General features: G+C 45.2%; 1 protein-coding gene across 1 annotated transcript; it reads left to right on the forward strand.

Moving 5' to 3' along the window:
* The first annotated feature begins 594 nt into the window (after positions 1-594).
* On the forward strand, positions 595-26030 carry LOC135532203 (general transcription factor IIH subunit 1-like). The gene is made up of 15 exons (XM_064959805.1): positions 595-775; positions 2626-2781; positions 5966-6158; positions 6540-6702; positions 6934-7027; positions 8582-8731; positions 9013-9092; positions 10659-10795; positions 10888-10975; positions 12500-12588; positions 14045-14162; positions 14365-14455; positions 14582-14697; positions 18791-18883; positions 25811-26030. The coding sequence occupies exons 2-15, from the start codon at positions 2628-2630 to the stop codon at positions 25895-25897; spliced, it is 1653 nt and encodes a 550-aa protein (XP_064815877.1). The 5' UTR covers positions 595-775; positions 2626-2627; the 3' UTR covers positions 25898-26030.
* Positions 26031-27643: the final 1613 nt, after the last annotated feature.

Genomic DNA, 27643 nt, shown 5'->3' on the forward strand with positions numbered 1-27643 from the left:
ATGGCTGTATCAGCTATGTTATTTACATTAAAGGGACGATCTGGGTTTCAAACAATAACAAATAGTTTTTTTGTTTTGTTTGTTTTTGTAAAAAAAAAAAAAGAATGCCACTTTAACTGCATGAAATAATTAACTAGGCAAGTCAGTTAAGAACAAATTCTTATTTACAATGATGCCCTACCGGGGAACAGTGGGTTAACTGCCTTCTTCAGGGGCAGAACAACAGATTTTTATCTTGTCAGCTCAGGGATTCAACCCTGCAACCTTTCGGTTATGGCCCAAAACTCCAACCACTAGGCTACCACTAGGCTACCTGCCACCCCATTTATCTTAACACGGAACCCAAACCGGCTGCTCCCGTGCATGCGCTATCATGCATAAATGTATTTTGTCCCCCTACACCAAACGCAATCACGACACGCAGGCTAAAATATCAAAACAAACTCTGAATCAATGACATTAATTTGGGGACTTATAGACTATCTTCATCTCTACATTATTATAGACATGCATTTCTCTAGCTTTTCTATGCAAACATATTAAACTTAATTAAAAAGCATTAAGGCATTTTTAGACTTCGCTTGTTGTTTCACCGGAGGAATTTGAATGTTGCACAATTTGGCAGCCGTATCGATGGAGGAGCACGAAGTACAAGTGGGCACAGTTTTATCATAAATATCGCGTTTAAATAACAATTACACGTAAATAAATTGTATGCTTCACATCGGCACAACACGAAACCAATATATCAACTGCAACAGCGTTGGAGTTTGAGGTAATTATGATTGATTTAGCTAACGTTACATGGACTTTTCTTGACAAGTCTGTCTCCGCGGTTGAGTTAGCCAGCTCGCTACCTAGCTCGTTAGCATTAGCAAGCTCAACAGTCGACACTCTGTCCGGATTTGGTGTGCTAAAATGTGCATATGCTAAGCATTTGTAACGTAACAGCTAGTTGTTAATTGGGTGCATTTGCAACATAGTGCAGAGTGTCCAATTTTAAAAACGCATCTTTTGATCAATGGGTCAAATATGTTAATTGTGTAGATGATACTTTTAAGAAAACCAATGATGCAAACATGTCTCTCATCTGTTCAACAAGTTTGAGTTTTTACCTTTTTTTGTAGGATGACTAGAATTAGGGTGACTACATCAATGGAGGCCAGAGAAAAAAAGTGGTTAAAAAAAATCTGGAAAATTGCATCGCGTCAGTTTGGCTGGATTCAGTGCAATAAATACAGGCTACCTGGCAGGCTCACTTTCCCGTTGAACTAATCATCTTTCTAATCGAATCCGCAGGACATAAAACTATATATGGTAAAAAATAAACAGGTAGTATTTATATATTTTAGTATACGGTGTTCATATTAATTCGGAATTTCTGTTATTTTTCCGAAGATTACTCTCAAAAACAATCCTGTCTCTGAAATGTAAACGGAGCACTGAACGTATAACTTTACCAAGCATTTTATATTTAATTCAGCTCCTGTCATGCTAATTTAGGTGTTTGCGACTCGCAGAAACAACTATGAAGACGATGACCACAAACATGGAAAATGATCAAGTTTTTTACGAGCAACCTGCATAAGAAACCTGCGTCGATGTCAAGAGTTACGGATGTAACTCCGGTTACGAAATCCGACTTTTTGGATAAAATGCTAATGATATCTGAGAGAGAGACCCCACTGAACGATTCCGAACATTTTAATGATGATATTTGTTATAAAATATCAAGACAAAGGGAAGTGACATTTCGTCACCAACGCGTGTTTTAACCCACTGGACACTACATAGTCTAAGCGCAGACTTTCTTTATTAAAGCAGAGCCGCAACATAGCGAGAACCGGGAACTCTTGCAAAACAGACCAGGTCGGGTTTTGTGAAGTCAATGAGAGAAAATAATAATTTACTTCTTTCTCCCATAGTTGTTAATTTTCTCAATCTAAAAAGGCACGACCTAGATTCGGGCCAATGGTTTAAGTATCAATCAAATTGACGGTACAGTTGAAACTTATGTTCATCCATGAAGAGTACACTTCTCCAGCTGCCAGTGGCCATTGGGGTGGCAGGGTAGCCTAGTGGTTAGAATGTTGGACTAGTAACCGAAAGGTTGCATGTTCAAATCCCCGAGCTGACAAGGTACATCTGTCTGTTCTGCCCCTGAACAGGCAGTTAACCCACTGTTCCTAGGCCGTCATTGAAAATAAGAATTTGTTCTTAACTGACTTGCCTAGTTAAATAAAGGTAAAATAAAAATTAAATACATTTTTTCCCATTGAAGTCAGTTACGACGCCAAACTGCAGTCAGGTTAGGACCCTGGTGAGGATCTGCGTGCGCGTCAAACTGAGACAGTTTGTGCAGATATTCTTCAATTGTGCAAACCCATAGTTTAATAAACTGTCCAGATGGCTGGTCAGATAATTTTGCAGGTGACGAAGCCAGGTGTGGAGATCCTGGGCTGGCGGGTTTACATTACATACATTTCTGGGGTCTTTTTATTTCAGCTCACGAACATGGGACCAACACTTTGCATGTTGCGTTTTTATATTTTTGTTCGGTGAATATAAATGGCTCTTTACCTTACCACTAATATGCATATTCTACCCCTCTTCTCTCCCTCGCAGCCATGGCAGCGTTGTCGGAGGAGGTGCTGCTGGTGGTGAAGAGGGTCCGACAGAGGAAGCAGGATGGAACCCTCTACCTGATGGCAGAGAGGATAGCCTGGGGACCGGAGGGGAAAGACCGTTTCACCGTCAGCCACCTGTATGCTGACATACGCTGTAAGTGCTGAGTACCAGGCTACCGGCAGAACGGCTCACACAACACTTTGGCTTGGCTCAGTGTTGTGAAAGTCTATCTGCTGGCTACACACCCATCATGGTTTCTGATTTAAAAAATATATATTTATACATGTATATATATTTATTTATTTATTTATTTAACCTTTATTTAACCAGGTAGGTTAGTTGAGAACAACTGTGACCTGGCCAAGATAAAGCAAAGCAGTTTGACACAAACAACAACAGAGTTACACATGGAATAAACAAACACACAGTAGAAAAGTCTATATACAGTGAGGGCAAATGAGGTAGGATAACGGAGTTAAGGCAATAAATAGGCCGTGGTTGCGAAGTAAATACAATATACCAATTAAACACTGGAGTGATAGATGTGCAGAGGATGAATGTGCAGGTAGAGATACTGGGGTGTAAATGAGCAAGATAAATAAATAACTAAATGCAGTATGTGGATGAGGTAGATAGGTGGGCTGTCTACAGGTGGGCTATGTACAGGTGCAGTGATCTGAGCTGCTCTGACAGCTGGTGCTTAAAGCTAGCGAGGGAGATATGAGTCTCCAGCTTCAGTGATTTTGCAGTTTGTTCCAGTCATTGGCAGCAGAGAACTGGAAGGAAAGGCGGCTAAAGTAGGAATTGGCTTTGGGGGTGACCAGTGGAATTGGCTTTGGGGGTGACCAGTGAGATATACCTGCTGGAGCGTTTGCTACGGGTGGGTGCTGCTATGGTGACCAGTGAGCTGAGATAAGTATGGGCTTTACCTAGCAAAGACTTGTAGATGACCTAGAGCCAGTGGGTTTTGCGACGAGTATGAAGCGAGGGCCTACCAACGAGAGCGTACAGGTCGCAGTGGTGGGTAGTATATGGGGCTTTGGTGACAAAACAGATGACACTGTGATAGACGGCATCCAATTTGTTAAGTCGAGCGTTGGAGGCTATTTTGTAGATGACATCGCCCGAAGTCGAGGATCGGTCGGATGGTCAATTTTACGAGGGTATGTTTGGCAGCATGAGTGAAGGAGGCTTTGTTGCGAAATAGGAAGCCAGAGAGCCAAGTCACAGAAAAACACAGCCATTTTTCCAGCCAAAGAGAGGAGTCACAAAAAGCAGAAATATAGATCAAATTAATCACTAACCTTTGATCTTGATCAGATGACACTCATAGGACTTCATGTTACACAAGACATGTATGTTCTGTAAAGTTCATATTTATATCCAAAAATCTCAGTTTACATTGGCGCATTATATTCAGTAGTTCCAAAACATCCGGTGATTTTTGCAGAGAGCCACATCAATTTACAGGAATACTCATAATAAACATTGCTAAAAGATACAACTGTTATGCCAGGATTTATAGATGCACTTCTCCTTAATGCAACCGCTGTGTCAGATTTCAAAAACACTTTACGGAAAAGGCAAACCATGCAATAATCTGAGTATGGCACTCAGACGACAAAGCAAGCCAAACAGATATCCGCCATGTTGGCTACAACAGAAGTCAGAAATAGCATTATAAATATTCACCAACCTTTTGCTGATCTTCCTCATAATGCACTCCCAGGAATCTCAGTTCCACAATAAATGTTTGTTTTGTTTGATAATGTCCATTTATGTCCAAATAGCTTCTTTTGTTAGCGCGTTTGGTAAACAAATCCAAACTTACGAAGCTCGTTCACTAGGAGCAGACAAAGTCCTAAAGTTCTGTTACAGTCTGTAGAAACATGTCAAATGATGTACAGAATCAATCTTTAGGATGTTTTTAACATTAATCTTCAATAATGTTCCAACCGGAGAATTCCTTTGTCTTCAGAAATGCAATGGAACGCAAGCTAACTATCACGTGAGCGTGCGAGACTGAGCTCGCGGCTGCTGACAGACCTGACTCTCCCATCATTCAGCCCCACTACACAGTAGAAGCCTGAAACAACGTTCTAAAGACTGTTGACATCTAGTGGAAGCCTTAGGAAGTGCAAGATGACCCCATAGACGCTGTATTCGATAGGGCAAGAGTTGAAAAACTACAAACCTCAGATTTCCCACTTCCTGGTTGGATTTTTTCTCAGGTTTTTGCCTGCCATACTCAGACTTCATTCAAACAGTTTTAGAAACTTCAGTGTTTTCTATCCAAATCCACTAATTATATATATTTATATATTTATGGCTTTTAATCCAAAATTCCAATGCTGCCCCCTGCCCTAGAGATGTTTGATGTGAGTCTGGAAGGGGAGTTTACAGTCAAACCAGACACCTAGGTATTTGTAGTTGTCCACATATTCTAGGTCAGAACCATTCCAGAGTAGTGATGCTAGACGGGCAGGTGCGGGCAGCGATCGGTTGAAGAGCATGCATTTTTATTTTACTTGCATTTAAGAGCAGTTGGAGGCCACAGAGGAGAGTTGTATGGCATTGAAGCTCGTCTGGAGGTTAGTTAAGTGTCCAAAGAAGAGCCAGAAGTATACAGAATGGTGTCGTCTGCGTAGAGGTGTATCAGAGAATCACCCGCAGCAATAGCGACATCATTGATGTATACAGAAAAGCGAGTCGGCCGAGAATTGAACCCTGTGGCACCCCCATAGAGACTGCCAGAGGTCCAGACAACAGGCCTTCCGATTTGACACACTGAACTCTATCAAAGAAGTAGTTGGTGACCCAGGCGAGGCAATCATTTGAGAAACCAAGTTTGAGTCTGCCGATAAGAATGTGGTGATTGACGGAGTCGAAAGCCTTGGCCAGGTCGATGAATACAGTGGCACAGTAATGTCTCTTATCGATGTCGTTTAGGACCTTGAGCACCCTTGACCAGCTCTGAACCCAGATTACATAGCAGAGAAGGTACGGTGGCATTCGAAATGGTCGGTAATCTGTTTAACTTGGCTTTTGAAGACCTTAGAAAGGCAGGGTAGGATAGATATAGGTCTGTAGGAGAAATGGGGGAGGCTTGGGCAAGTTGCTGTGGAGGGTACAGTGCAGGTGATTGGGGTCTGGGTAGCCAGGTGGAAAGCATGGCCAGCCATGATGCTGGAAAGACGATGTGGAAATAACATTTTCAAGCACAGTACTGTGAAAAAGGGGTAACGGAGAGGTTCCTTGTTATGAATGGTTGCATTGATTGTTTAGATGTTTAGTAGTAAGACCTAAGATTTTTTTTTTTTTTCCCAACCCTGTGCAGGTCAGAAAATCAGCCCAGACGGCAAGGCCAAGATTCAGCTACAGTTGGTCCTGCACACGGGGGAGAGCACCAACCTCCACTTCTCCAATGAGAGCACTGCCCTGAAAGACCGCGATGCAGCCAAGGACCTCCTCCAGCAGCTGCTGCCCAAGTTCAAGAAGAGGGCTAACAAGGAACTGGAGGAGAAGAACAGGTGAGGAACAAATTACATGGATCCCTTAACTTTCTCGGTCACTGAAGTGTTCACCAGAAACCAAACAGGTAGGGAGTTACCTGAATTTGTCCATTTAGAAATACTTCTGTTTGTTGCAAAACATTTTTGTTGTGCGATTTTAATGAATACACCCTCGATCTCCATAGTTTTCAACTTCACGGAAAGATTCCAGCGCCACTTACCACTTATCCTTAACTAGATTGCAAAAGAAAAATGGCAGCTAATATTTACTTTTGCTTACCCTTAGAGCGTTGTGTTTGTGATTTCTGACTAGAATATCTTATTGACTTGATTGTGTGTGTGTGCGCTAAGTGAATAACCAATCGAAAGGCTGTTTGTGATGCATTGTTTTATCTCTAGAATGTTACAGGAAGATCCGGTGCTGTTCCAGCTGTACAAGGATCTGGTGGTGTGTCAGGTGATCAGCGCTGAGGAGTTCTGGGCCAATCGGCTGAGCATAAACAACGTGGACCACTCCCTCTCCAACAACAAGCAGGAAGTTGGCATCTCGGCAGCCTTCTTGGTGAGCTCAGTGATTTTAATGATGGGCTTGTGTCCCAAATGGCACCCTATTCCCCCCCCATGGGTTTAACCCATAGTAGTGCACTATAAAGGGAATGGGGTGCCATTTTGGATAAAACCGATGTTTCCCATGGTCAAACTGTCCCAGCGTCCTGTATCTGTCTTGTCTTGCCCATGCTGATACCACTCCAAACGGGGATTGTGGATGGATAAAGCTCTTTTGCTATTTCAGGCGGACATCCGGCCCCAGACAGATGGCTGTAACGGCCTTAGATACAACCTTACGTCTGACATTATCGAGTCAATCTTCAGAACGTACCCTGCAGGTAAGACACCTCGGGTTCTCGGTCATGGAAACCAATGGGAAGAGTTGAAATGTAATGAGGGAACTTTGGGCCCTGTTAGAATAGCGTTCCCATAAATGTATGTATGCGTGACTAAGTTGCTTTGGATAAAAGCGTCTGCTACGATCCTCCCGGGTGGCACAGTGGACTACGGCACTCCATCACAGTGGACTACGGCACTGCATCACAGTGGACTACGGCACTGCATCACAGTGGACTACGGCACTGCATCACAGTGGACTACGGCACTGCATCACAGTGGACTACGGCACTGCATCACAGTGGACTACGGCACTGCATCACAGTGGACTACGGCACTGCATCACAGTGGACTACGGCACTGCATCACAGTGGACTACGGCACTGCATCACAGCGCTAGCTGTGCCACCAGAGACTGGGTTCACGCCCAGGCTCTGTCGCAGCCGGCCGCGACTGGGAGGTCCGTGGGCGACGCACAATCGGTTTAGCGTCGTCCGGGTCAGGGAGGGTTTGGCCGGTAGGGATATCCTTGTCTCATCTCGCACCAGCGGGCCGGGGCGCAGTGCACGCTAACCCAAGTTGCCAGGTGCACGGTGTTTCCTCTGACACATTGGTGCGGCTGGCTTCCGGGTTGGAGGCGCGCTGTGTTAAAGAAGCAGTGCGGCTTGTTTCGGAGGACACATGGCTTTCGACCTTCGTCTCTCCCGAGCTCGTACGGGAGTTGTAGCGATGAGACAAGATAGCAGATAGCAGACAAGATAGTAGCTACCAACAATTGGATACCACGAAATTGGGGTAAAAAAAGAAAAAGCGTCTGCTAAATGGCATAATTATATTTATATTATATACGCTGAGTGTACAAAACATTAGGATATTCCTAACATTGAGTTGCACCCCATTTTGCTCTCAGAACACCCTCAATTCAATTAGTCTGGGCATGGACTTTACAAGGTGTCAAGTGTTCCACAGGGATGCTGGCCCATGTTGACTCCAATGCTTCCCATAGTTGTGTTCAAGTTGGCTGGGTGTCCTTTGGGTTGTTGACCATTCTTGGGGAAACTGTTGAGCGAGAACCCGGCAGCGTTGCAGTTCTTGACTCACTCAAACCGGTGCACCTGTTCAAAGGCACTTGAATATTTTGTCTTGCCCATTCACCTCCTGAATCACACACTCACACCCAATTGTCTCAAGCGTTAAAAATCCGTCATTAACCTGTCTCTTCCCCTTCGTCTACACTGATTTTGAAGTGGATTTAACAAGTGACATCAATAAGGGGTCATAGCTTTCACCTGGTCAGTCTGTCATGGAAAAAGCAGGTGTTGCTAATGTGTTGTGCACTCTGTGTAGGTAAACTTCGAATGCAGCCTTCTTCACTTCCTTAGTTATCCCTGATCAGTAAATGATTGGATAAGGGCGATATCCAACCAGATCAGTGATTTACATAAAAGGAGGAAGGATGTATTATGTATTCAAACAGGGCCATGTTTTTTTTTTTTTTGCATCACACTAGTGTCCTATATTGTCCTGTCATTGACTCACTTAACGTTTCCTTCCAGTGAAACAGAAGTATGGTGAGAACGTTCCTCATAACATGACAGAGAAGGAGTTCTGGACGCGGTTCTTCCAGTCCCACTACTTCCACCGAGACCGCATCAACACGGGCCTGCAAGACATCTTCTCAGAGTGTGCAAAGCAGGACGAGAAGGGTACAATCACTTCTCACTCGGAGGAGAGCAGTCAATGGGTTTATAGTCTTCTGGTTCAGAAAGTTAGCTTATTTTTTTGTTCATAGAGAAGTTCATGTCTATTCACTTCCTGGATTGGGTAAAAAAATAAAATAAATTGTCCAGCTCCTTTTATTATATTAGTTGTGTGTAAAGCCTCTACCATCTACACCTAAAGCATACTGCAAGAGAGCGATACCAATATAATGATGCTGCAATGATTAGTGTCAGTCTTAATTTCTGTGCTTTTCCATATTCTGCAGGCCTGAAGTCCATGGTGTTCCAAGGAGTGAAGAACCCAATGGTGGACCTGCTGTCACTGGAGGATAAGTCGTTAGATGAGGTGATGTTACGTTATTGGGCACTTTACACCATTAGGAACCAAAAAGGATCTACCTGAATTCGTCTAAAATAAACTCTTAATTTATTTTTTTTGCAACGGTTTTTGCAAATTAATACATCCCTACAATTTACAATCCAGGGTTTCTCCAAGCAGATTAGCCGCCTCAAATTGCTCAATTTCCACATTTATTTATTACAAGTTTAAGTTGAGGTTTAGTTTATGATTTGTCCCAAATACAAAGCTTTTACTTTTTGAAATATTTGGGACTAGCCTTTTTCTTGGCACCCATTCTGGAACTGACTGCAGCTCTTTGTTAATTGTTAGTCAATTAAGTTGCTGTGGTAGCTGCCGTGTATAGTGTTGCGTCACCGGCATACTTAGACACATGGGCTTTGCTCCGTGCCAGTGGCAGATGTTTTTGAAAGTACGGGGCCTAGACAGCTGCCCTGTGGAATGCCTGACTCTACCTGGATTTTGCAGGAGAGGCTTCCATTAAAGGACACCCTCTGTGTTCTGTTAGACAGGTAACAGAACACAGATAGTACCTCGCTGTTTCACTCTTTTGTGCGTTTTTCACATCCCCGCTTATAATCTTGGGACACCACAGAATCTAGGTGGTATTTTGTTGAACGTCGGAGAGGTTGTGAGCATTCATTCACCTTCTAATGCTGCCTGCCAGCTCACCCTCCAATTCTTAGCCTTTACCCTCTAATTTTTAACCTTTGGGCATCCCAAGAGGTGCAGTGCTAGCTGTGACACTAGAGATCATGGTTCGAGTCCAGGCTCTGTCGCGACCGGGAGACCCATGGGGCGGCGCACAATTGGCCTAGCATCGTCCGAGTTAGGGGAGGGTTTGGCCGGCAGGGATGTCCTTGTCCCATCACCCTCTAGCAAATCCTGTGGCGGGCCGGGCGCAATGCACGCTGACACGGTCGGCAGGTGTACAGTGTTTCTTCAGACACATTGGTGCTACTGGGTTCCGTGATAAGCGTGCGTTGTGAAGAAGCGGTGTGGTTGGGTTGTGTTTCAGAGGGACGCGTGGTTCTCGACCTTCACCTCTCCCGAGTCTCAGCGCTGCAACTCCCGTACAGACAAGACTGTAACTACCAATGGGAAACTCCAAAAAGGGAGAAAAATAAATAAATCCTTACCCATAAGGTGGGAAACAGTTGGTCCTCTGTGGCTCTGTTGGTAGAGCAAGGGTTGTGGGTTTGATTCCCGCTGGGGCCACCATAGGTAAAATGTATGCACATATGACCAGGTGGCTTTGGATAAAATCTTCTGCTAATGGCTTATTATATTATTCAGTATGTCCTCTCTCCAGGGTTATGGGTCTAACTCGACGCGTCACTAATCACTGTCCTCTCTCCAGGGTTATGGGTCTAACTCGACGCGTCACTAATCACTGTCCTCTCTCCTGGGTTATGGGTCTAACTCGACGTGTCACTAATCACTGTCCTCTCTCCAGGGTTATGGGTCTAACTCGACGCGTCACTAATCAGTATGTCCTCTCTCCAGGGTTATGGGTCTAACTCGACGCGTCACTAATCACTGTCCTCTCTCCAGGGTTATGGGTCTAACTCCACAGCACCTTCTACGTCCAATACTAACAAGACCGTGAAGGAGAACAGTAACTCTGCCATAATCAAGAGGTTCAACCACCACAGTACCATGGTGCTGGCAGCAGGCTCCGGAAAGAAGGCGTGAGTTGACGATTAAGTACCTTCTCGAAAGAGATCTTCTCTGTCGTTTTCACTGCAGCGTCGTGTGCTAACCTAGCAGTCTGTCTTCATAGGGATGCTCCTAACGTTCAGGCCTGTGAGACTAGCAGTACAGATGGAAACTCCAGGGATTCGGACTTCTTCCAACCACCCGTTAAGAAGGTATGATGATTATCTCTCTTATTGTGAAGGCAAATCATACAAGATAAAGGCTTGTTTAAGCGCTGAGCTTTTATAAATATACTGGACAAAAATATAAATGCAACATGCAACAATTTTTCAAAGATTTTACTGAGTTAAAGTTTTTATAGAAGGAAATCGGTCAATTTAAATAAATTCATTAGGCCCTAATCTATTGATTTCACTTGACTGGGAATACAGATACCTTTATTTATTTTTAAGTCGGGGCGTGGATCAGAACCACCATTGCCTCATGCAGTGCATCATATCTCCTTCGCATAGATTGAGCAGGCTGTTGCCTGATCAGGCTGTTGATTGTGAAATGTTGTTCCACTCTTCAATGGCTGTGCGAAGTTGATGAATATTGGCGGGAACTGGAACGTGCTGTTGTACACGTCGATCCAGAGCATCCCAAACATGCTCAAAGGGTTACATGTCTGGTGAGTATGCAGGCCATGGAAGAACTGGGACATTTTCAGCTTCCAGGAATTGTGTACAGATCCTTGCGACATGGGGCCGTGCATTATCATGCTGAAACATGATGTGATGGCGGTGGATGAATGGCACGACAATGGGCCTCAGGATCTCGTCACGGCATCTCTGTGCATTCAAATTGGAATCAATATGGTTATGGTTGAGAAATTAACATGAATTTCTCTGGCAACAGCTCTGGTGGATATTCCCATGCCAATTGCACGCTCCCTCAACTTGAGACAGCTGTGGCGTTGGGCGACAACTTTGTGGCCTTTTATTGTCCCCCAGCACAAGCTGCACCTGTGTAATGATCATGCTGTTTAATCAGCGTCTTCATATTCCACACCTGTCAGGTAGATGGATTATCTTGGCAAAGGAGAAATGTTTGCAAACAGGGATGTAAACAAATTTGCCTTTTTGAGCATATGGCAAATTTTTGGGATCTTATTTCAGCTCATGAAACTTGGAACCAGCACGTTACATGTTCTGTTTATCTTGTTGTTCAGTGTATATACTGTATATTCTAGCTGTGAAACATGGGACCAGCTCGTTACATGTTCTGTTTATCTTGTTGTTCAGTGTATATACTGTATATTCTAGCTGTGAAACATGGGACCAGCTCGTTACATGTTCTGTTTATCTTGTTGTTCAGTGTATATACTGTATATTCTAGCTGTGAAACATGGGACCAGCTTGTTACATGTCCTGTTTATCTTGTTGTTCAGTGTATATACTGTATATTCTAGCTGTGAAACATGAGACCAGCTCGTTACATGTTCTGTTTATCTTGTTGTTCAGTTTATATACTGTATATTCTAGCTGTGAAACATGGGACCAGCTCGTTACATGTTCTGTTTATCTTGTTGTTCAGTGTACATTATGAGCATTGACACACAGTAAACACATTCATAACTCTGCCATGCTGTGGCTATAGGCTCTTACCCTTTTATGATGGTACAGAGAGCCAAACGGTGTGCTTCCCTTCCAAGATGAGTTGGCACTTTTTGTTATTAAAGCTGTGGTGTATTTCAGGTGAAAATACAAGATGTCATAGAGTATGAGGACCTTCATAGGGAGAATGGGAAGAAGACAGTGGCTCTGAACCTCAAGAAGTCTGACAGGTGGGTTCTATATCACTGAGTGGGTGCTCTGCTTTCTCTTTGGTGTGGTTGTTCATGGACACCATACTTTGGAACTAGTGTGCTCTCTGGCCCTGGCTCGGCTCTCTGGCCCTGGCTCGGCTCTCTGGCCCTGGCTCGGCTCTCTGGCCCTGGCTCGGCTCTCTGGCCCTGGCTCGGCTCTCTGGCCCTGGCTCGGCTCTCTGGCCCTGGCTCGGCTCTCTGGCCCTGGCTCGGCTCTCTGGCCCTGGCTCGGCTCTCTGGCCCTGGCTCGGCTCTCTGGCCCTGGCTCGGCTCTCTGGCCCTGGCTCTTTTTTAAATGAATGTATCTAAGTTGTCGTCTGTGTTCTCTTCAGTCCAGTCGAATTGAAGTCTGTGAATTCAGGAAGTAAATTTAAAATTCCCATTCAATAATTGAAAAAAAAAAAAAAATGATTTCTCAATAAACTGAAAAGTAGAAGCTATTTAATTCTAAAAGTTGTATTTTTTTTAAATCACTTCCTGAACTGACTGCCTTATATTCACATTGGGCTCCTGAGTGGAGCAACGGTCTAAGTTACTGCGTCTCAGTGCTAGAGCGTCACTAAAGACATCCTGGTTCAAATCAGGCTGCATCACAACCAGCCTTGATTGGGAGTCCCGTAGGGTGGCGCACAATTGGCCCAGTGTCGTCCGGGTTTGACCGGTGTAGGCCGTCATTGTAAATAAGAATTTGTTCTTAACTGACTTGCCAAGTTAAATCAAATAATAATTGACCCCAACCCTGGTTCTCTCACATATACTTTAGTGATGGGAAGAACTGCTCTTTTTTTTTTACAGATTATTAGATTATTTTTTTAAACCTTTATTTAACTTGGCAAATCGGTTAAGAACAAATTGTTATTTTCGATGATGGCCTAGGAACAGTGGGTTAAACTGCCTTGTTCAGGGGCAGAACCACAGATTCTTACCTTGTCAGCTCGGGATTCGATCCAGCAACCTTTCGGTTACTGGCCCAACGCTCTAACCACTAACCAACGACACCCTCGTCGTTCAGTCCAAAAAACAATCTAATTTAGTTCATTTGAGTTAGTAATGGCTGGAGAGCATGCCGGTGAACGATAAACTCAAACCTGGGGTCATGATTCTAAAAGCCTCTCGTTCACATGGTCTCCACCATAAAGGGGATTACTGGGGCTGCCATTTGTGACAGACTTGTAGCCTAAAAGTGGTGTTTAAACAATTTTACACGTTGATTGCTATTTATTGATCTAGTTGTGGCTGCAATCAGACTAGATTGTGAGCAACTCTTGATGGAATGCATTACTTGACTGCTGTGAGGGATGAGAACAATATTGTTTGAACTCTGTTTCTATTGAACATTGCCATCCAATTTTAATTATATGAAGAGTGCCTTGGTCCTTCATTTCTTTTTGATAAGTAATGGTAATGTTGTAAATGTACCTGTCTGTTCTTGCAGGTACTCTCATGGTCCCGTGCCTCTTCTGCCTCAACAGTACACCGCCAGTCAAGACATTGTCAACTCTGTCAACTGTATAAAGCAGGAAATAGCCAGCTACAAACCCTGCCTTACTCAGGTTAGATACCCCTCTAATCTCGGGAAACTCAGAACTGAAGAAAAAAACATGCGTTATTGCGTCAGAGGATCGGGGGGTTTTTTAGGTTCTAGGCAAGAGAGGTTGAAAGATACTAAAGTATGTTTGCTGTTGAAATCTTTTTTTTTTTTTTTAATATTTGTTGTAAAGGACTTTTTAACAGTCGTAATCCTCCCTTTTACAGGTGATGTCCAGCAGTACAGCCAGTTGTGCCATCGCCGCCCTCTCTCCAGGGGGTGTTCTCATGCAGGCATTAGCACAGCAAGCCATTAACCGTGAGTTTACTGATCAACCCCTTTTCGTTCTAGTTTATTTTACCCAACGAATAGTCCTGTCGGCCCCGGCCAGTCATTGACACGGATGTTCTCCTCTGTTATCGCTTCTGTTTCCTCGGTTTACAGAGATGGTTCCCAATGACGTCCAGGGGGAGCTGAAGCATCTGTACACGGCTGCTGGGGAGCTGCTGAGACACTTCTGGTCCTGTTTTCCTGTCAACACACTTTTCCTGGAAGAGAAGGTGACTACTGCTTGAAGAGGGCAATCTGCAGTTCAAACGATAACAAACCCGCTCACCCCTACCACTGTTTTGATAAACGGTTGAGGAATGTTGCTGGAGAAATGTAACTGCTCTCAAATCCATTGACCGTCCATCTTACTGCAACCCTCGGTCTAGAATCGCGTGGGTTGTCAGTACAGCGGACCCCAAACAGATCCAAATGTAGCATGCATTGGTCAGAAAATCGATTCAAACATTAGGACTTGCCGATTTCACGTTTTGTTCATATTATTATTTTTTTTTTTGTATCTTCCGAAAATGCCTAATCTTTTGTGCCAACTGGTGCGTCCCCTCTCCATCGGTGTGGAACTAAGCAGTTAATTGTGTTGTCATTGATCTACGAGTCATTTTGCAAGCCGATCCACCCAAGGCAATATCAGTAGCCTAATCTAAACTGTGCACGGTGCCCAGCGCTTACCAATGCCAGGTAGACAGCCTGATCTAAACTGCACTATGCCCAGCATCGCGTGCTTACCAATGCCAGGTAGACAGCCTGATCTAAACTGTGCACGGTGCCCAGCATCGCGTGCTTACCAATGCCAGGTAGACAGCCTGATCTAAACTGTGCACGGTGCCCAGCATCGCGTGCTTACCAATGCCAGGTAGACAGCCTGATCTAAACTGCACTATGCCCAGCATCGCGTGCTTACCAATGCCAGGTAGACAGCCTGATCTAAACTGCACTATGCCCAGCATCGCGTGCTTACCAATGCCAGGTAGACAGCCTAATCTAAACTGTGCACGGTGCCCAGCGCTTACCAATGCCAGGTAGACAGCCTGATCTAAACTGCACTATGCCCAGCATCGCGTGCTTACCAATGCCAGGTAGACAGCCTGATCTAAACTGCACGGTGCCCTGATCTTACATATCTCCACTGCACCTTCAGCATTCAAAATGGCTGAAAAAAGAAAGCATGTTTTACTCAAGTAAAAGTAGTAGCTAAGCTACCGGAGAGACAACTAATCTGGCTATAGGTTACCTGCTGAACGAGGCTTACAATATATTTTTATTTTAGTTTATTCAGGTTCACCATCAGCAGTCGTTTTGGTAAATTGTTTTTGCTTTAAACAATCGGTGTATATGGTCATTTTTTAGATGTACATGGTGAAGTTGATAATTTTCATAACGAGGACGGCGATCACTTTGCGAGGCACGCTGTATGACCGAGAGGATAGAAGATCAGCGAACTTACAAACAGTTAAATCCGTTCTGTTTTGAGATGGGTTATAAACTCAGTGGTCAGTTTATTAGGTACACCCATCTAGTACTGTGTTGGACCCCATCCCTTTAGCCTCCAGAACATCCTGAATTCTTGGGGATGTGGAACCGTTAATCAATTGTTATCAAGGGACCTAACGTGTTCCAGGAAATCATTCCCCACACCATTACACCACCAGCCTGTACTGTTGACACCGGGCAGGATGTGGCCTTGGTCTCCGGCTGCCTCTGCAAATCCTGACTGCCATCAGCATGACGCAACAGGAACTGGTGTTTGTCGGACCAGGCTATGTTTTTCCATTCGTCATTTGTGCGGTGTTGGGTGTTGGGGGGCCCACTGGAGCTGCTTCTTCTTGTTTTTAGCTGATATGAATGGAACCCAGTGTGGTCATCTGCTGCAATAGCCAATCCGTGACGAGGACCGTCGGGTTGTGTGTGTTCTGAGATGCCGTTCTGCACACCACTGTTGTGCTGCTCCTTAATTTGCCTGTTTGTGGCCTGCCTGTTACCGTGCATGATTCCTGCCGTTCTCCTTCCAGCTCTCATCAACGAGCTGTTTTTCACTCACAAGCCTGCCGCTGACTGGTTGTTTGTTTGTTTGTCTCACCGTTCTCAGTAAACCCTAGACACTGTCATGCGTGAAATGCCCAGGAGGTCATTTCCAGGGTCATACGGCGTTCAATCACTGGTTTTGCCCATTCCAACATTCAATCAAGATGCCCGTCTGCCTGCTTTATATAGTCAACCATGGCCACGTGACTCACTGTGTAGGCGCAAACAATTTTTTTGTTTTATTTTGATTTTATTTCACCTTTATTTAACCAGGTAGGCTTGTTGAGAACAAGTTCTCATTTGCAACTGCGACCTGGCCAAGATAAAGCATAGCAGTGTGAACAGACAACACAGAGTTACACATTGAATAAACAATAAACAAGTCAATAACGCAGTAGAAAAAAAGAGTCTATATACATTGTGTGCAAAAGGCATGAGGAGGGAGGCAAATAATTACAATATTACAGATTAACACTGGAGTGATAAATGATCAGATGGTCATGTACAGGTAGAGATATTGATGTGCAAAAGAGCAGAAAAGTAAATAAATATAAACAGTATGGGGATGAGGTAGGTATAATTGGGTGGGCTATTTACCGATAAGACTATGTACAGCTGCAGCGATCGGTTAGCTGCTCAGATAGCAGATGTTTGAAGTTAGTGAGGGAGATAAAAGTCTCCAACTTCAGCAATTTCTGCAATTCGTTCCAGTCACAGGCAGCAGAAAACTGGAAGGAAAGGCGGCCGAATGAGGTGTTGGCTTTAGGGATGATCAGTGAGATACACCTGCTGGAGCGCATGCTACGGGTGGGGGTTGCCATCGTGACCAGTGAACTGAGATAAGGCGGAGCTTTACCTAGCATGGACTTGTAGATGACCTGGAACCAGTGGGTCAGGCGACGAATATGGAGCGAGGGCCAGCCGACTAGAGCATACAAGTCACAGTGGTGGGTGGTATAAGGTGCTTTAGTGACAAAACGGAGGGCACTGTGATAAACAGCATCCAGTTTGCTGAGTAGAGTGTTGGAAGCTATTTTGTAGATGACGTCGTCGAGGATCGGTAGGATAGTCAGTTTTACTAGGGTAAGTTTGGCGGCATGAGTGAAGGAGGCTTTGTTGCGGAATAGGTACGGTTTAGGTACGGGGTGGTGTACCTAAACTGGCCCTATAAATATTGATGCATCTACCAGCGTGTAAACTTGACAAGTTAATTAGTGGGTGATGGTGATTTCAGAACCAAAGTGGGGGGGGTGGGGGGGCAAAAAACAGGCTACATTGCCCCCCTCCTGATCTGACAGTGTTAGTTGTCTAGTTTCCTTTATGGCCCTAATCTGACAGTGGTGGTAGATGCCAAATCTCATTTATAGCTGTAATCTGAGTGCGGTGGTAGATGCCTAGTCTCCATTATGGCTCTAATCTGGTAGTGGGGTGGGAGATGCCTAGTCTCCATTATGGCTCTAATCTGGTAGTGGGGTGGGAGATGCCTAGTCTCCATTGGTATGGCTCAGCTCAGGTGCCTACATAGTACATACATGGGGCGGCAGTGTAGCCTAGTGGTTAGAGCGTTAGACTAGTAACCGGAAGGTTGAGAGTTCAAACCCCGAGCTGACAAGGTACAAATCTGTCGTTCTGCCCCTGAACAGGCAGTTAACCCACTGTTCCCAGGCCGTCATTGAAAATAAGTATTTGTTCTTAACTGACTTGCCTGGTTAAATAAAGGTAAAATAATTTAAAAAAAACATCATTTACACAGTCTCTCACACACACACAGTCTGCTCAGACAGAACCAGCCCCCCCCACACACACGCATACACAGCCAGCTCGTTTGGATTTGGCCCAGAGGCCCGGCTCGTGAGCTCCAACAGCAGCAGATTTTAATGTAGAATGGAAAATGTATGTGTTTATTATGCAACAAATGTTAGCGCATCGAATCGTATCACAATCAATTCGTTCTCTAATCAAACAGAATTGCACCAAATTGTTTTAAACTTTTAAAAAAACGTATCGTTCCTGTATCGGAGCCCGTGTGTCTCAAGATGATACGATACGCATCGAAAGAGAAAGATGCACATCCTCGTTGTCTGTCGTTGCATCCATGGGGTCAATATGAATTTGCGAGGAGTTGAAGTCTTACTACCTTTTCTATCATCTCTATAGCAACAAGTGAATGCTATTTTGCAGAAGAAAAAAACAACATTTTTGACTCTGTCGCCGTTGACTCTGTTGCCATTGACTCTTACATGTCTTTTCTCGTGTGTGTGTGTGTGTGTGTGTGTGTGTCAGGTGGTAAAGATGCGGTCCAACCTGGAGAGATTCCAGATGACCAAGCTCCGCCCCTTCCAGGAGAAAGTCCAGCGTCAATACCTGAGTACTAACGTAAGCCCCCCCCCCCCTAGAGACTTATTATATCAGGTAGCTAATAGTGCCCCCCTAGAGATTCATTATATCAGGTAGCTAATAGTGCCCCCCCCTAGAGACTCATTATTTATATCAGGTAGCTAATAGTGGCCCCCCTAGAGATTCATTATATCAGGTAGCTAATAGTGGCCCCCCTAGAGATTCATTATTTATATCAGGTAGCTAATAGTGGCCCCCCTAGAGACTCATTAATTATATCAGGTAGCTAATAGTGGCCCCCCCCTAGAGATTCATTATTTATATCAGGTAGCTAATGGTGGCCCCCCTAGAGATTCATTATATCAGGTAGCTAATAGTGCCCCCCCCTAGAGACTCATTATTTATATCAGGTAGCTAATAGTGCCCCCCCCTAGAGATTCATTATATCAGGTAGCTAATAGTGCCCCCCCCCCTAGAGACTCATTATTTATATCAGGTAGCTAATAGTGCCCCCCCCTAGAGATTCATTATATCAGGTAGCTAATGGTGGCCCCCCTAGAGACTCATTATTTATATCAGGTAGCTAATAGTGGCCCCCCTAGAGACTCATTATTTATATCAGGTAGCTAATAGTGCCCCCCCCCCCCCAGAGATTCATTATTTATATCAGGTAGCTAATAGTGCCCCCCTAGAGACTCATTATTTATATCAGGTAGCTAATAGTGGCCCCCCTAGAGACTCATTATTTATATCAGGTAGCTAATAGTGCCCCCCTAGAGATTCATTATATCAGGTAGCTAATGGTGGCCCCCCTAGAGACTCATTATTTATATCAGGTAGCTAATAGTGGCCCCCCCCTAGAGACTCATTATATCAGGTAGCTAATAGTGGCCCCCCTAGAGATTCATTATTTATATCAGGTAGCTAATAGTGGCCCCCCTAGAGATTCATTATATCAGGTAGCTAATAGTGCCCCCCCCCCCCCCTAGAGATTCATTATTTATATCAGGTAGCTAATAGTGGCCCCCCTAGAGATTCATTATTTATATCAGGTAGCTAATAGTGGCCCCCCTAGAGATTCATTATTTATATCAGGTAGCTAATAGTGGCCCCCCTAGAGATTCATTATTTATATCAGGTAGCTAATAGTGCCCCCCTAGAGACTCATTATTTATATCAGGTAGCTAATAGTTCCCCCCCCTAGAGACTCATTATTTATATCAGGTAGCTAATAGTGCCCCCCTAGAGACTCATTATTTATATCAGGTAGCTAATAGTGCCCCCCTAGAGACTCATTATATCAGGTAGCTAATAATGCCCCCTAGAGATTCATTATATCAGGTAGCTAATAGTACCCCCCCCCCCTAGAGACTCATTATATCAGGTGGCTAATAGTGCCCCCCTAGAGATTCATTATATCAGGTAGCTAATAGTGCCCCCCCTAGAGATTCATTATTTATATCAGGTAGCTAATAGTGGCCCCCCTAGAGATTCATTATATCAGGTAGCTAATAGTGCCCCCCCCCCCCTAGAGATTCATTATTTATATCAGGTAGCTAATAGTGGCCCCCCTAGAGATTCATTATTTATATCAGGTAGCTAATAGTGGCCCCCCTAGAGATTCATTATTTATATCAGGTAGCTAATAGTGCCCCCCCCCCCCCCCTAGAGATTCATTATTTATATCAGGTAGCTAATAGTGCCCCCCTAGAGACTCATTATTTATATCAGGTAGCTAATAGTTCCCCCCCCTAGAGACTCATTATTTATATCAGGTAGCTAATAGTGCCCCCCTAGAGACTCATTATTTATATCAGGTAGCTAATAGTGCCCCCCTAGAGACTCATTATATCAGGTAGCTAATAATGCCCCCCCCTAGAGATTCATTATATCAGGTAGCTAATAGTGCCCCCCCCCCCTAGAGACTCATTATATCAGGTGGCTAATAGTACCCCCCCCTAGAGATTCATTATATCAGGTAGCTAATAGTGCCCCCCCCCCCCCCCCCCTAGAGACTCATTATTTATATCAGGTAGCTAATGGTGGCCCCTCCTAGAGATTCATTATATCAGGTAGCTAATAGTGCCCCCCCCCCTAGAGACTCATTATTTATATCAGGTAGCTAATAGTGGCCCCCCTAGAGACTCATTAATTATATCAGGTAGCTAATGGTGGCCCCCCTAGAGATTCATTATTTATATCAGGTAGCTAATAGTGGCCCCCCTAGAGACTCATTAATTATATCAGGTAGCTAATAGTGGCCCCCCTAGAGATTCATTATTTATATCAGGTAGCTAATAGTGCCCCCTAGAGATTCATTATTTATATCAGGTAGCTAATAGTGGCCCCCCTAGAGACTCATTATTTATATCAGGTAGCTAATGGTGGCCCCCCTAGAGACTCATTATTTATATCAGGTAGCTAATGGTGGCCCCCCTAGAGATTCATTATTTATATCAGGTAGCTAATAGTGGCCCCCCTAGAGACTCATTAATTATATCAGGTAGCTAATGGTGGCCCCCCTAGAGATTCATTATTTATATCAGGTAGCTAATAGTGGCCCCCCCCTAGAGACTCATTATTTATATCAGGTAGCTAATAGTGGCCCCCCTAGAGACTCATTATTTATATCAGGTAGCTAATAGTGCCCCCCCCTAGAGATTCATTATTTATATCAGGTAGCTAATAGTGGCCCCCCCCCCCCTAGAGACTCATTATTTATATCAGGTAGCTAATAGTGCCCCCCCCTAGAGATTCATTATATCAGGTAGCTAATGGTGGCCCCCCTAGAGACTCATTATTTATATCAGGTAGCTAATAGTGGCCCCCCTAGAGACTCATTATTTATATCAGGTAGCTAATAGTGCCCCCCCCCCCCCCCCTAGAGACTCATTATTTATATCAGGTAGCTAATAGTGCCCCCCTAGAGATTCATTATATCAGGTAGCTAATGGTGGCCCCCCTAGAGACTCATTATTTATATCAGGTAGCTAATAGTGGCCCCCCTAGAGATTCATTATATCAGGTAGCTAATAGTGGCCCCCCCCTAGAGACTCATTATTTATATCAGGTAGCTAATAGTGGCCCCCCTAGAGACTCATTATATCAGGTAGCTAATAGTGCCCCCCCCCCCTAGAGATTCATTATTTATATCAGGTAGCTAATAGTGGCCCCCCTAGAGATTCATTATTTATATCAGGTAGCTAATAGTGGCCCCCCCCTAGAGACTCATTATTTATATCAGGTAGCTAATAGTGCCCCCCTAGAGACTCATTATTTATATCAGGTAGCTAATGGTGGCCCCCCTAGAGACTCATTATTTATATCAGGTAGCTAATAGTGGCCCCCCTAGAGACTCATTATTTATATCAGGTAGCTAATAGTGCCCCCCTAGAGATTCATTATTTATATCAGGTAGCTAATAGTGGCCCCCCCCTAGAGACTCATTATTTATATCAGGTAGCTAATAGTGCCCCCCCCCCTAGAGATTCATTATATCAGGTAGCTAATGGTGGCCCCCCTAGAGACTCATTATTTATATCAGGTAGCTAATAGTGGCCCCCCTAGAGACTCATTATTTATATCAGGTAGCTAATAGTGCCCCCCCCCCTAGAGACTCATTATTTATATCAGGTAGCTAATAGTGCCCCCCTAGAGATTCATTATATCAGGTAGCTAATGGTGGCCCCCCTAGAGACTCATTATTTATATCAGGTAGCTAATAGTGGCCCCCCTAGAGATTCATTATATCAGGTAGCTAATAGTGGCCCCCCTAGAGACTCATTATTTATATCAGGTAGCTAATAGTGGCCCCCCTAGAGACTCATTATATCAGGTAGCTAATAGTGCCCCCCCCTAGAGATTCATTATTTATATCAGGTAGCTAATAGTGGCCCCCCTAGAGATTCATTATTTATATCAGGTAGCTAATAGTGGCCCCCCCCTAGAGACTCATTATTTATATCAGGTAGCTAATAGTGCCCCCCTAGAGACTCATTATTTATATCAGGTAGCTAATGGTGGCCCCCCCCTAGAGACTCATTATTTATATCAGGTAGCTAATAGTGGCCCCCCTAGAGACTCATTATTTATATCAGGTAGCTAATAGTGCCCCCCTAGAGATTCATTATTTATATCAGGTAGCTAATAGTGGCCCCCCTAGAGACTCATTATTTATATCAGGTAGCTAATAGTGCCCCCCTAGAGATTCATTATATCAGGTAGCTAATGGTGGCCCCCCTAGAGACTCATTATTTATATCAGGTAGCTAATAGTGGCCCCCCTAGAGACTCATTATTTATATCAGGTAGCTAATAGTGCCCCCCTAGAGACTCATTATTTATATCAGGTAGCTAATAGTGCCCCCCTAGAGATTCATTATATCAGGTAGCTAATGGTGGCCCCCCTAGAGACTCATTATTTATATCAGGTAGCTAATAGTGGCCCCCCTAGAGATTCATTATATCAGGTAGCTAATAGTGGCCCCCCTAGAGACTCATTATTTATATCAGGTAGCTAATAGTGGCCCCCCTAGAGACTCATTATATCAGGTAGCTAATAGTGCCCCCCCCCTAGAGATTCATTATTTATATCAGGTAGCTAATAGTGGCCCCCCTAGAGATTCATTATTTATATCAGGTAGCTAATAGTGGCCCCCCCCTAGAGATTCATTATTTATATCAGGTAGCTAATAGTGCCCCCCCCTAGAGATTCATTATTTATATCAGGTAGCTAATAGTGCCCCCCTAGAGACTCATTATTTATATCAGGTAGCTAATAGTTCCCCCCCTAGAGACTCATTATTTATATCAGGTAGCTAATAGTGCCCCCCATAGAGACTCATTATTTATATCAGGTAGCTAATAGTGCCCCCCTAGAGACTCATTATATCAGGTAGCTAATAGTGGCCCCCCTAGAGACTCATTATATCAGGTAGCTAATAGTGGCCCCCCTAGAGACTCATTATATCAGGTAGCTAATAGTGCCCCCCTAGAGACTCATTATATCAGGTGGCTAATAGTGCCCCCCTAGAGATTCATTATATCAGGTAGCTAATAGTGCCCCCCCCCCTAGAGACTCATTATTTATATCAGGTAGCTAATGGTGGCCCCTCCTAGAGATTCATTATATCAGGTAGCTAATAGTACCCCCCCCCCCCCCCCCCCCTAGAGACTCATTATTTATATCAGGTAGCTAATAGTGGCCCCCCTAGAGACTCATTAATTATATCAGGTAGCTAATGGTGGCCCCCCTAGAGATTCATTATTTATATCAGGTAGCTAATAGTGGCCCCCCTAGAGACTCATTAATTATATCAGGTAGCTAATAGTGGCCCCCCTAGAGATTCATTATTTATATCAGGTAGCTAATAGTGCCCCCCCCTAGAGATTCATTATTTATATCAGGTAGCTAATAGTGGCCCCCCTAGAGACTCATTATTTATATCAGGTAGCTAATGGTGGCCCCCCTAGAGACTCATTATTTATATCAGGTAGCTAATGGTGGCCCCCCTAGAGATTCATTATTTATATCAGGTAGCTAATAGTGCCCCCCTAGAGACTCATTAATTATATCAGGTAGCTAATGGTGGCCCCCCTAGAGATTCATTATTTATATCAGGTAGCTAATAGTGGCCCCCCTAGAGACTCATTATTTATATCAGGTAGCTAATAGTGCCCCCCTAGAGACTCATTATTTATATCAGGTAGCTAATGGTGGCCCCCCTAGAGACTCATTATTTATATCAGGTAGCTAATGGTGGCCCCCCTAGAGATTCATTATTTATATCAGGTAGCTAATAGTGGCCCCCCTAGAGACTCATTAATTATATCAGGTAGCTAATGGTGGCCCCCCCTAGAGATTCATTATTTATATCAGGTAGCTAATAGTGGCCCCCCTAGAGACTCATTATTTATATCAGGTAGCTAATGGTGGCCCCCCTAGAGACTCATTATTTATATCAGGTAGCTAATAGTGGCCCCCCTAGAGACTCATTATTTATATCAGGTAGCTAATGGTGGCCCCCCTAGAGATTCATTATTTATATCAGGTAGCTAATAGTGGCCCCCCTAGAGACTCATTATTTATATCAGGTAGCTAATGGTGGCCCCCCTAGAGACTCATTATTTATATCAGGTAGCTAATAGTGGCCCCCCTAGAGACTCATTATTTATATCAGGTAGCTAATAGTGCCCCCCTAGAGATTCATTATTTATATCAGGTAGCTAATAGTGCCCCCCCCCCTAGAGACTCATTATTTATATCAGGTAGCTAATAGTGCCCCCCTAGAGACTCATTATTTATATCAGGTAGCTAATGGTGCCCCCCCCTAGAGACTCATTATTTATATCAGGTAGCTAATAGTGCCCCCTAGAGATTCATTATTTATATCAGGTAGCTAATAGTGCCCCCCCCTAGAGACTCATTATTTATATCAGGTAGCTAATAGTGGCCCCCCCCTAGAGACTCATTATTTATATCAGGTAGCTAATGGTGGCCCCCCTAGAGATTCATTAATTATATCAGGTAGCTAATGGTGGCCCCCCTAGAGACTCATTATTTATATCAGGTAGCTAATAGTGGCCCCCCTAGAGACTCATTATTTATATCAGGTAGCTAATGGTGCTGCCCCCTAGAGACTCATTATTTATATCGGGTAGCTAATAGTGTCAGAGTTGGTAGAGGTCCTGTCTGGGTCCGTTGGTGGAGCATGGTGCTTGCAAAGTCAGAATTGTGTGTTCGATTTCCCCCTGGGGCCACCTTCATGAAACTGTATGCATGCATAACTAAGTCGCTTTGGATAAAAGTGTCTGGTAAATATTATAGATAGTACTATAGACTGACCTTTTCAAAGAGAACCTTGTGTACGGTCTACAGAGGCTGTCTTTATCTGTGACCCTTGAGAGCTCCAGGACATTATTTCTTCATCTCAGAATATGATGCCTTTGTTTTAAATCTCTCCGACAGCTTACTGGTCACCTTGAGGACATGTTTCAGATGGCCTACAATAAATTCCACGCCTGGCAAACACGTCGTATGATGAGGAAAACCTGAGAGGGGAGAAACGCATGGCTTTATCAGAGAGAATGGAAAGAATGAATGAACGAGTACAAGATGGATGGACAGACCTTATTCTACCTACCAAGCTGCTGTGTCAGAGGAGAGACAGATGGCATGGTCGTCGTCCCCCCCCAGGGTGTAATGAAGATTCAGACGGGTGCTGCTTTTAGCCTGCTAAAACCCCACAGGTCCATCAGACTGACACTCACTGGATCTCAATCACAAATTACTCTTATTAGTTGTTGTTTTATTTGCGTTTTCCTCAGTGAATGGGATTCATGGGAAAATGTTGGGGTCATGACTCTCCGCTATAAGGTTTGAACAAACATAGGCAAACTTCTTCTTCTTCTTTTTTTTAAATGTGTATAAAACGACCAGACTTCAGATGGGAAGTCAAAAAAGGAACTCAGGAACTGAACAGACTATGTTAAATAACAATACATTTTTATAAGCAAAAGGACTGTGTGATGCGAAGCTTAACTTAATGTGAGATGCTCTCAGTACAGAGACTGAAAGACGGAGAGCTCAGTACAGATACCACGTCCTTTCCCCAGTCCTCCCAGGCCTTTTCCCCCAGTCCTCCCAGGCCTTTCCCCCCCAGTCCTCCCAGGCCTTTCCCCCAGGCCTTTCCCCCAGTCCTCCCAGGCCTTTCCCCCAGTCCTCCCAGGCCTTTCCCCCAGTCCTCCCAGGCCTTTTCCCCAGTCCTCCCAGGCCTTTCCCCCAGTCCTCCCAGGCCTTTCCCCCAGTCCTCCCAGGCCTTTCCCCCAGTCCTCCCAGGCCTTTCCCCCAGTCCTCCCAGGCCTTTCCCCCAGTCCTCCCAGGCCTTTCCCCCAGTCCTCCCAGGCCTTTCCCCCAGTCCTCCCAGGCCTTTCCCCAGTCCTCCCAGGCCTTTCCCCCAGTCCTCCCAGGCCTTTCCCCCAGTCCTCCCAGGCCTTTCCCCCCAGTCCTCCCAGGCCTTTCCCCCCCCAGTCCTCCCAGGCCTTCCCCAGGCCCCCCCAGTCCTCCCAGGCCTTTTCCCCCAGTCCTCCCAGGCCTTTTCCCCCAGTCCTCCCAGGCCTTTCCCCCCCCCCCCCAGTCCTCCCAGGCCTTTTCCTCCCAGGCCCCCCCCAGTCCTCCCAGGCCTTCCCCCCCCAGTCCTCCCAGGCCTTTCCCCCCCCCAGTCCTCCCAGGCCTTTCCCCCCCCCAGTCCTCCCAGGCCTTTTTCCCCCCCCAGTCCTCCCAGGCCTTTCCCCCCCCCCCAGTCCTCCCAGGCCTTTCCCCCCCCCCAGTCCTCCCAGGCCTTTCCCCCCCCCAGTCCTCCCAGGCCTTTTTCCCCCCAGGCCTTTTCCCCCCCAGTCCTCCCAGGCCTTTCCCCCCCCCAGTCCTCCCAGGCCTTTTTCCCCCCCCCAGTCCTCCCAGGTCCCCCCCAGTCCTCCCAGGCCTTTTTCCCCCCAGGCCTTTTTCCCCCCAGTCCTCCCAGGCCTTTCCCCCCCCAGTCCTCCCAGGCCTTTCCCCCCCAGTCCTCCCAGGCCTTTCCCCCCCAGTCCTCCCAGGCCTTTCCCCCAGTCCTCCCAGGCCTTTCCCCCCAGTCCTCCCAGGCCTTTCCCCCAGTCCTCCCAGGCCTTTCCCCCAGTCCTCCCAGGCCTTTTCCCCCAGTCCTCCCAGGCCTTTTCCCCCCCCAGTCCTCCCAGGCCTTTCCCCCCCCCAGTCCTCCCAGGCCTTCCCCCCCCAGTCCTCCCAGGCCTTTCCCCCAGTCCTCCC

This window comes from Oncorhynchus masou, unplaced genomic scaffold (assembly GCF_036934945.1).
Source record: "Oncorhynchus masou masou isolate Uvic2021 unplaced genomic scaffold, UVic_Omas_1.1 unplaced_scaffold_1767, whole genome shotgun sequence".
NCBI classification, from domain to species: Eukaryota; Metazoa; Chordata; class Actinopteri; order Salmoniformes; family Salmonidae; genus Oncorhynchus; species Oncorhynchus masou.

Coding starts and splice junctions, on each gene's coding strand:
- LOC135532203 (XM_064959805.1), top strand. CDS start 2,628: ATGGCAGCGTTGTCGGAGGAGGTGCTGCTGGTGGTGAAGAGGGTCCGA. Junction 2,782..5,965: donor CCTGTATGCTGACATACGCT/GTAAGTGCTGAG, acceptor AACCCTGTGCAG/GTCAGAAAATCAGCCCAGAC. Junction 18,884..25,810: donor GTCAATACCTGAGTACTAAC/GTAAGCCCCCCC, acceptor TCTCTCCGACAG/CTTACTGGTCACCTTGAGGA.